Source organism: Microtus ochrogaster, chromosome 22 (genome assembly GCF_000317375.1).
Source record: "Microtus ochrogaster isolate Prairie Vole_2 chromosome 22, MicOch1.0, whole genome shotgun sequence".
Taxonomy (NCBI): Eukaryota; Metazoa; Chordata; class Mammalia; order Rodentia; family Cricetidae; genus Microtus; species Microtus ochrogaster.
Window position 1 is genome coordinate 34,095,555 of NC_022023.1, and position 6,307 is coordinate 34,101,861.

The 6,307-nt window shown below is 54.8% G+C and overlaps 1 protein-coding gene across 1 annotated transcript in view; it reads left to right on the forward strand.

Annotated features, from left to right (window-relative positions):
• The window catches only part of Mydgf (myeloid derived growth factor), a 9,716-nt gene extending 5,965 nt beyond the window's left edge, over positions 1–3,751 (forward strand). Inside the window, exons 3-6 of the mRNA XM_005357861.2 lie at positions 1,143–1,204; positions 2,190–2,271; positions 2,733–2,805; positions 3,357–3,751. Of these exons, the coding sequence (XP_005357918.1) occupies positions 1,143–1,204; positions 2,190–2,271; positions 2,733–2,805; positions 3,357–3,436 (297 nt within the window). The 3' untranslated portion in view covers positions 3,437–3,751. The remainder of the gene's footprint in view (positions 1–1,142; positions 1,205–2,189; positions 2,272–2,732; positions 2,806–3,356) is intronic.
• Positions 3,752–6,307: the final 2,556 nt, after the last annotated feature.

Sequence of the window (6,307 nt, forward strand, 5' to 3'; positions counted from 1 at the left end):
CATACACACAGACAGAATATTGTATACATAATAAATAAATAAATAAATAAATAAATAAATAAATAAATAAAAATTTAAAAAAAAAAGAATGCCCTGGGCTACAGGAGACCCTGTTCTAATGGAAAAGCAAGGCATGGACCTCTTAGCGGCATTTCTCGGATGGGCTGTTTATGGGCACAGAGGCCTTGGAGTAGCCTGCCAGTTTGGGATTAGTGTGTCTGTGGACTGACCCAGAGCCAGAAGTTTGACCCTGGCGTGAGTGCAGTTGGGGCTCACGGCTTACCTTTCAGGCAGAATGTAGCCAAGCAGCCACAGGGTCCCCTTGTAATTGATGTGAACATGGCCTGCCTTAGCATTGGAAACCTCTTCTTTTAGCCATGGAGAGCAGCCATGGGAGCCCCAGGGCTGTGAGAACTAGTTGGCTAGGGTTTTTGTTGTTGTGATTTAATTTTAGTTGTTTATGTCTATGGTGTTTTGCTTGCATGAATGCCTGTGCACCAGCTGCATATCCTGGTGTGTGTGGAGACCAAAAAAAGGCATCAGGTCCCCTGTAATGAGTTACAGGTGGCTGTGAGCCTCCGTGTGGTTCTGCAACAAAACCTGTGTCCTCTGGAAGAGTGGCCTGCGCTCTTAGGTGCAGAGCTGTCTCAGCCCTGGCTGCTATGGGTCGTTGTTTGAAACAGGCTTTCATAGTGTAGTCCTGGCTGGCCTCGGACTTACAGTGTAGCCCAGGCTGGCCTTGAACTCACAGAGCTATCTACCTCTGGCTCCTGAATGCACCACTGTGCCTGTATTGTTTTTGGTTTTTTGAAACAGGGTGTCTCGTGTAGCCCAAGCTAGCTTCCTATGTAGCCAAGGCTGATTGTCTCGGGTGCTGGGGTGACAGACATGCTCCACTGTGCCCTGTTTCCGGGGATGGAGCCAGGGCCCCATGCTAGACACTGACCCACAGGCTCCAACCCTTATCTAGTTTTTAGACAGGATCTCACTGTTGCTAAGCTGGGAGCCATTCTCAGAATGTCGTCCTTTATGGGAAAAAAGTGACATAGGCAGTGTCTTGATCCACTGTAGGGCAGCGTGTGTGGCGGCCTTGCAGAGAGGCCCACCTGTCCTTGCTCAACAAGCCTATCCTCTCTCCCCAGCAATGGCAGATGAGCCTGGGGACGAGCGAAGACAGTCAGCACTTCACTTGTACCATCTGGAGGTGAGCCGCAGCCACTGGCGTATGTGTGGGTGGATGGGGATGTCCTGCAGACACTGTGTATGCACGGGACTGGGGCTGGGGAGGGTGTCCTGCAGACACTGTATGCACGGGGCTGGGGGGGTGTCCTGCAGACACTGTGTATATGCACGGAGCTGGGGCTGGGGAGGGGTTCCTGCAGACACTGTGTATGCACGGAGCTGGGGCTGGGGAGGGGGTCCTGCAGACACTGTGTGCGCGCGGAGCTGGGGCTGGGGAGGGGGTCCTGCAGACACTGTATGCACGGAGCTGGGGGGGGGGGTGTCCTGCAGACACTGTGTATGCACGGGGCTTGGGGGGGTCCTGCAGACACTGTATGCACGGGACTGGGGGGGGTCCTGCAGACACTGTGTATGCACGGGGCTGGGGGGGGTCCTGCAGACACTGTATGCACGGGGCTGGGGGGGTCCTGCAGACACTGTATGCACGGGGCTGGGGGGTGTCCTGCAGACACTGTGCGTGTGCACACCATATTTGATTCAGGACAAGTAGGGAACAGACTGGAGAGTGGCCCTGTGACCTTGGGGAAGCTGCCAGTGTGTGTATTAACACCACAGCACCGGGAAGGGGATGGGAGGAGGGCAGGGAGCTGGGAGTTAGGTCACAGGGCAGGAAATTACCACAGTGCTTTTTGGCAAATTTTAAAAATTGAGATAGAGCCCTGCCTTCTGTGATGTACAGTCAGCTGCTGTTTCTCTTAATCACCAGCTCTGGGAGGCAGAGGCAAGGGGATCAGGAGCTCAAGGCTAGCCTTGGCCAGCTTGGGCTACTAGACACCCCATCTCTCCTACCCCAGGGGCTGTCCCCTCCCCTTCATCCCTGGCACACACAGAGCTCCTTCCCATCTCTGACTTCACCTTCCTGGAGATTCCTACCATGGAGTCCCATGTCATCCGGCTCTTTCTGGGGCCTCGACTGGGTCCCACCAGCGTCGACTGTCTCCCCACAGGCCTCAGGGGAAGTCCTACCTGTACTTCACACAGTTCAAGGCCGAGGTCCGGGGTGCTGAGATCGAGTATGCCATGGCCTACGTGAGTGCCAGTCTCGGGGACCTGAGGACAGAAGGTTTCTCCAGATACCATTCACTGCAAGGGACTCAGCCATCCCACTGAGTTGGGGCCCTCAGCAGGAGGCCTACAATGTGGGCTTCTGGCCCATCCCTCTACATAGACCTCCTTTGCCCCAGGAGGCCAGAAAAATGGGGAGGTTGGCAGTAGAGGCACCCTGTGGAAAAATGGGAGGAGCCAGGGAGGAGCCGGGTAAGCCTCGGTCTTCTCCTGTCCCTCAAGTCAGCCAATGACAGGCTCAGCATACCTCAGGAGTGTTACTGGGAGCCCAGGTGACACTGAGGCTGTTACCTGTGAGCTGACCCTCCTGGGATCCCTGCTGGGAATGCCTGGCTTTAGACCTCAGAGCTCAGGAGACAAACCGAGGGGACTCGAGGGGCTTCCCTCTCTCTGTGTGTCTACTGAAGTGTCCTGTTCTCTTTCAGTCCAAAGCTGCGTTTGAGAGAGAGAGTGATGTCCCCCTTAAAAACGAGGAATTTGAAGTGGCCAAGACAGCAGGTAGGTGAAGATGGGACCCAGCAGGCGGAAGGCATGCAGCTCCTGGCAGGGGGCCTCGCGACTATGCTAAGGATGGGCAGTGGGCTAAAGAGAAGCCTCTTGCAGCATGGACTCTGTGCCACAGCTGTGCCTGTCGGTTTAGCTGGTGACATCCTAGATCCTCGCCTGCACTGGTCTGCCTCTGCAGCAGCGGGTCCAAGGCAGCTGCTGTAGAAAGCAGAGCTCCCAATCTGGAGTGTCAGGCTCTGAGGACCTGGTGAGAGAGACACTGGCAGAGCCCAGGGAAGTGGGCCCATGTCCTCAAAAGAACCTATTCCAGGCTTCACTGGGGGACTTATGGGGGTCCTCCTTGGCCACGCCCCTAGCTCCCCACTGGGGGGTTCTAGGTGGGGCTTCAGAGTAGCTACATTGGCAAGCCTGTCCCGGTGCCTGGCTCTGCAGTTTTCCACTTTCATCCCCTCCCACCCTGCCGTGCCCTCTGCTGGCACTGCCCCAGTTCCAGCATTTCATGTGGCATCTTGTCAGGGCCCAAATGTGCTTGTGTCTTGCAGTGTCTCACAGGCCTGGGGCCTTCAAGTCTGAGCTCTCCAAGCTTGTGATCGTAGCCAAGGCAGCACGCTCGGAGCTGTGACCCCCGCCTGCCTGGGCGCACTGCCCACTACTTGTCTGGGATGCTGGTGTTGCCATGTCTGCAGCTCACACTGCAGCACTGCTAAACTCTGAGCCTGCCACCCATCTCCCCAGGTGCAGGGCATGCTGGGGGCCCGGGGGAGGGGGCCTGGCTTTGCGCAAGTCAGGTGTGGCTCCCCCTCTGAGCTGCAGGTGAGCACCCCATCCCCGGGACTGTTTCTTACCCACCCAAGGCACCTCCATTCAAAAGGAGGGGAAGAGACGGAGCAAATAAACCAATAAACACCACCCCAGCTGGGGCTCTCTGGGCTCAGGACTCAAGCCTGGATTCCACTGCCTTCCATGGTAGCAGCAGCAGGCATAGGCATGTTTCTCCCCCAAGAGCGACTATCACATGGCCCCCAGCCCTTCATGGGGGATTTTGTGTCTGTGTCATTTCTGTGCCCACGGAGGCCAGAATAGGGTTTCCGGTCCCCTAGATCTAGAATCACAGGTGATTGTGAGCCACCTGTGGGTGCTGGGAATCGAACCTGGGTCCTCTGAAAGAGCAGCCAGTGCTCTGTTGAGCCACCTTCCCAGCCACAGTAAGAAATCATTAGAAACAAAAATAACCTGCAGCCAAAGAAACCTACGTAAGCTGAAAGGTTTTCAGAGGGGTCCCTTGGCCTCCCAGCTTTGACCTTGGTCCTGACCTCTGGCCAAATCCCATGTGAGAGTCTGGGGCTGCCAGGCAGGCCTGTACCTGACACAGGCCTGTAGGGTGCTGCGGTCCCCCATTGTTTAGGGGTGGCGTCCCATAGCGTGGACTAAGCAGCCTCCTGCTGCCCTCAGCTTCAAGGAGGGGACCCTCTGTGAATGGGAGGCTAGCCTAGGCTATGTAGTGAGTTCCAGGATAGCTCAGACTGTACAGTGGAACCCTGCTTCAATACAGGGGAGTTGACCTTTAGGACACTGAGTGGAAACTGAGGACTTCCCATGCTGCATGTGCCCCGGAAGGACATAGCCATCAGCGTTGTCTGAGGGGCCCGAGGCTCGGGGCTCCAATACCTGGGTGTAGGTGGCATAGTCCTAGCCTCACGCCCCTAGGTGTGAAAGGACCCAGGATGAAGTGAGGTCACTGACTACCTGGCTCACCCCATGTACCTTTGAGGGTCCCCAGCTGTTAGCAAGAATACAGAGCAGTTAGAACTGGGTGCTGGGACACAATGGCCCTTTAATATTTAATCTTAAATTTCTGAGGAAAAATTTTATGATGCTCAGCATGAACCTAGTGCCTCAAACACAGGAGGCCAGTGAGGCCACCAGCCTGTGCGGAGCCAAGGGAACACAGTGGAACCTGGTCTGGGAGGGGCTGGCAGGGGAGGAGCTGCCTCCTTAGGGCCTCTGACATAGACTCTGGGTGGCGGGTGTGGCAGCAAGCACCTCTACCCATGTCACCAGCCACACGGTGGCACCTTTAAATATTTTTTCTAGCATAGGCCTGTGATCCCAAACATTCAAGCAGTTGAGGCAGGATTATGAAGTCCAGGTCACCCTGAGAATCTAAACCTAAAAAGGAAATAAGGTTAGCTTGATGGCCGAGGCTCCGTATGGCATACTAAACCCAGTGACAAAATAATAAAGGAGGCCGGGCGGTGGTGGCGCACGCCTTTAATCCCAGCATCTCTGTGAGTTCGAGACCAGCCTGGTCTACAAGAGCTAGTTCCAGGACAGGCTCCAAAACCACAGAGAAACCCTGTCTCGAAAAACAAAAAACAAAACAAACAAAAAAAATAATAATAATAATAAAGGAATATGTCCCTCGTCTGCTCTGGCTTTCCTTTTCATCTCACCCTTAGGAACACAGCCCCGCAAATCTCAGTCTGTTCCCCTCATTGGTCCATCTGGTCAGCGTGAGGGTTTCATCTGGGTACAGCGGCATGCATGTTGGTGTCCCAGTTTCAAGATCTGGCCCAGGGCCTAAAGTGAGACAAGTTCCCCTGTGGAGCTGGTGTGAGAGAGGGAAGCTTCCAGGACCTGACCCCTTGCTGCCCCGTGGCCTGGGGCCCCAGAGCTGGCAGGAGCTGGGATGCCAGCTCTAGCGACGCTGAGGCTAGTCCAGGCTATAGGGTAAGATGCTGTTTTGAAAACAACAAATATTAACAATCAGTAGTTGTTGATAGAATCTCTGTGTTGGCCACATTTGAAACACTAATAAAGCCTCTGTGACCCCCAACCAGGCCCCACAGGATACAGGTTGTAAACTTTGTCCTAAATACTCACAGCTGTGGGTATTGGGTGTCCTCCCCATCTCCCAGATCACCTTAACACCTGCAGCATTGAACAACCCCAGCAAGTGCAGACACACTGTCCTCACTGGGGATCCTAGGCAGGGCTTCACCCTGGCCACGCCCCCCAACCCCTTACTGGGGGATTCTAGAGAACTAACCCACACCTCAGCTGTGCACACGTTACTGAAGCCTGACCACCTTTCCAAGGATAAAAGTCTGTCTCATAGTGACCATAAGGTTAAGCTAGGTTTACGTCATGCTCCCACATGTGTGGTCAGGGTTGGTTACAAGTCCTGGCTGTCATACAAAGAGAAAAGATGGGTTTGTTTCTCAAATACGGCATTATAATTTAACACAGACATGTATCTCCAGCAGCCCTGCCCTGCTGAAGCTGGGGACAGCTTCTGAGGTCCCCAGGCTCCTCCCTCCCAGTGAGGACTCCAACTTTCCCACCAGCTCAGTCGCTCCTTGCTGACTGGTTCTCTGCTTCCACTGTGTGCTTTTGGGGATTGAGCTCCCGTCACGACTCACTGAGCCACCTCAGGGACAGCTTCTTCCTGCTCTTAGATGCTGGGTGCAGTCTCCAGATCCCAACACGGAAG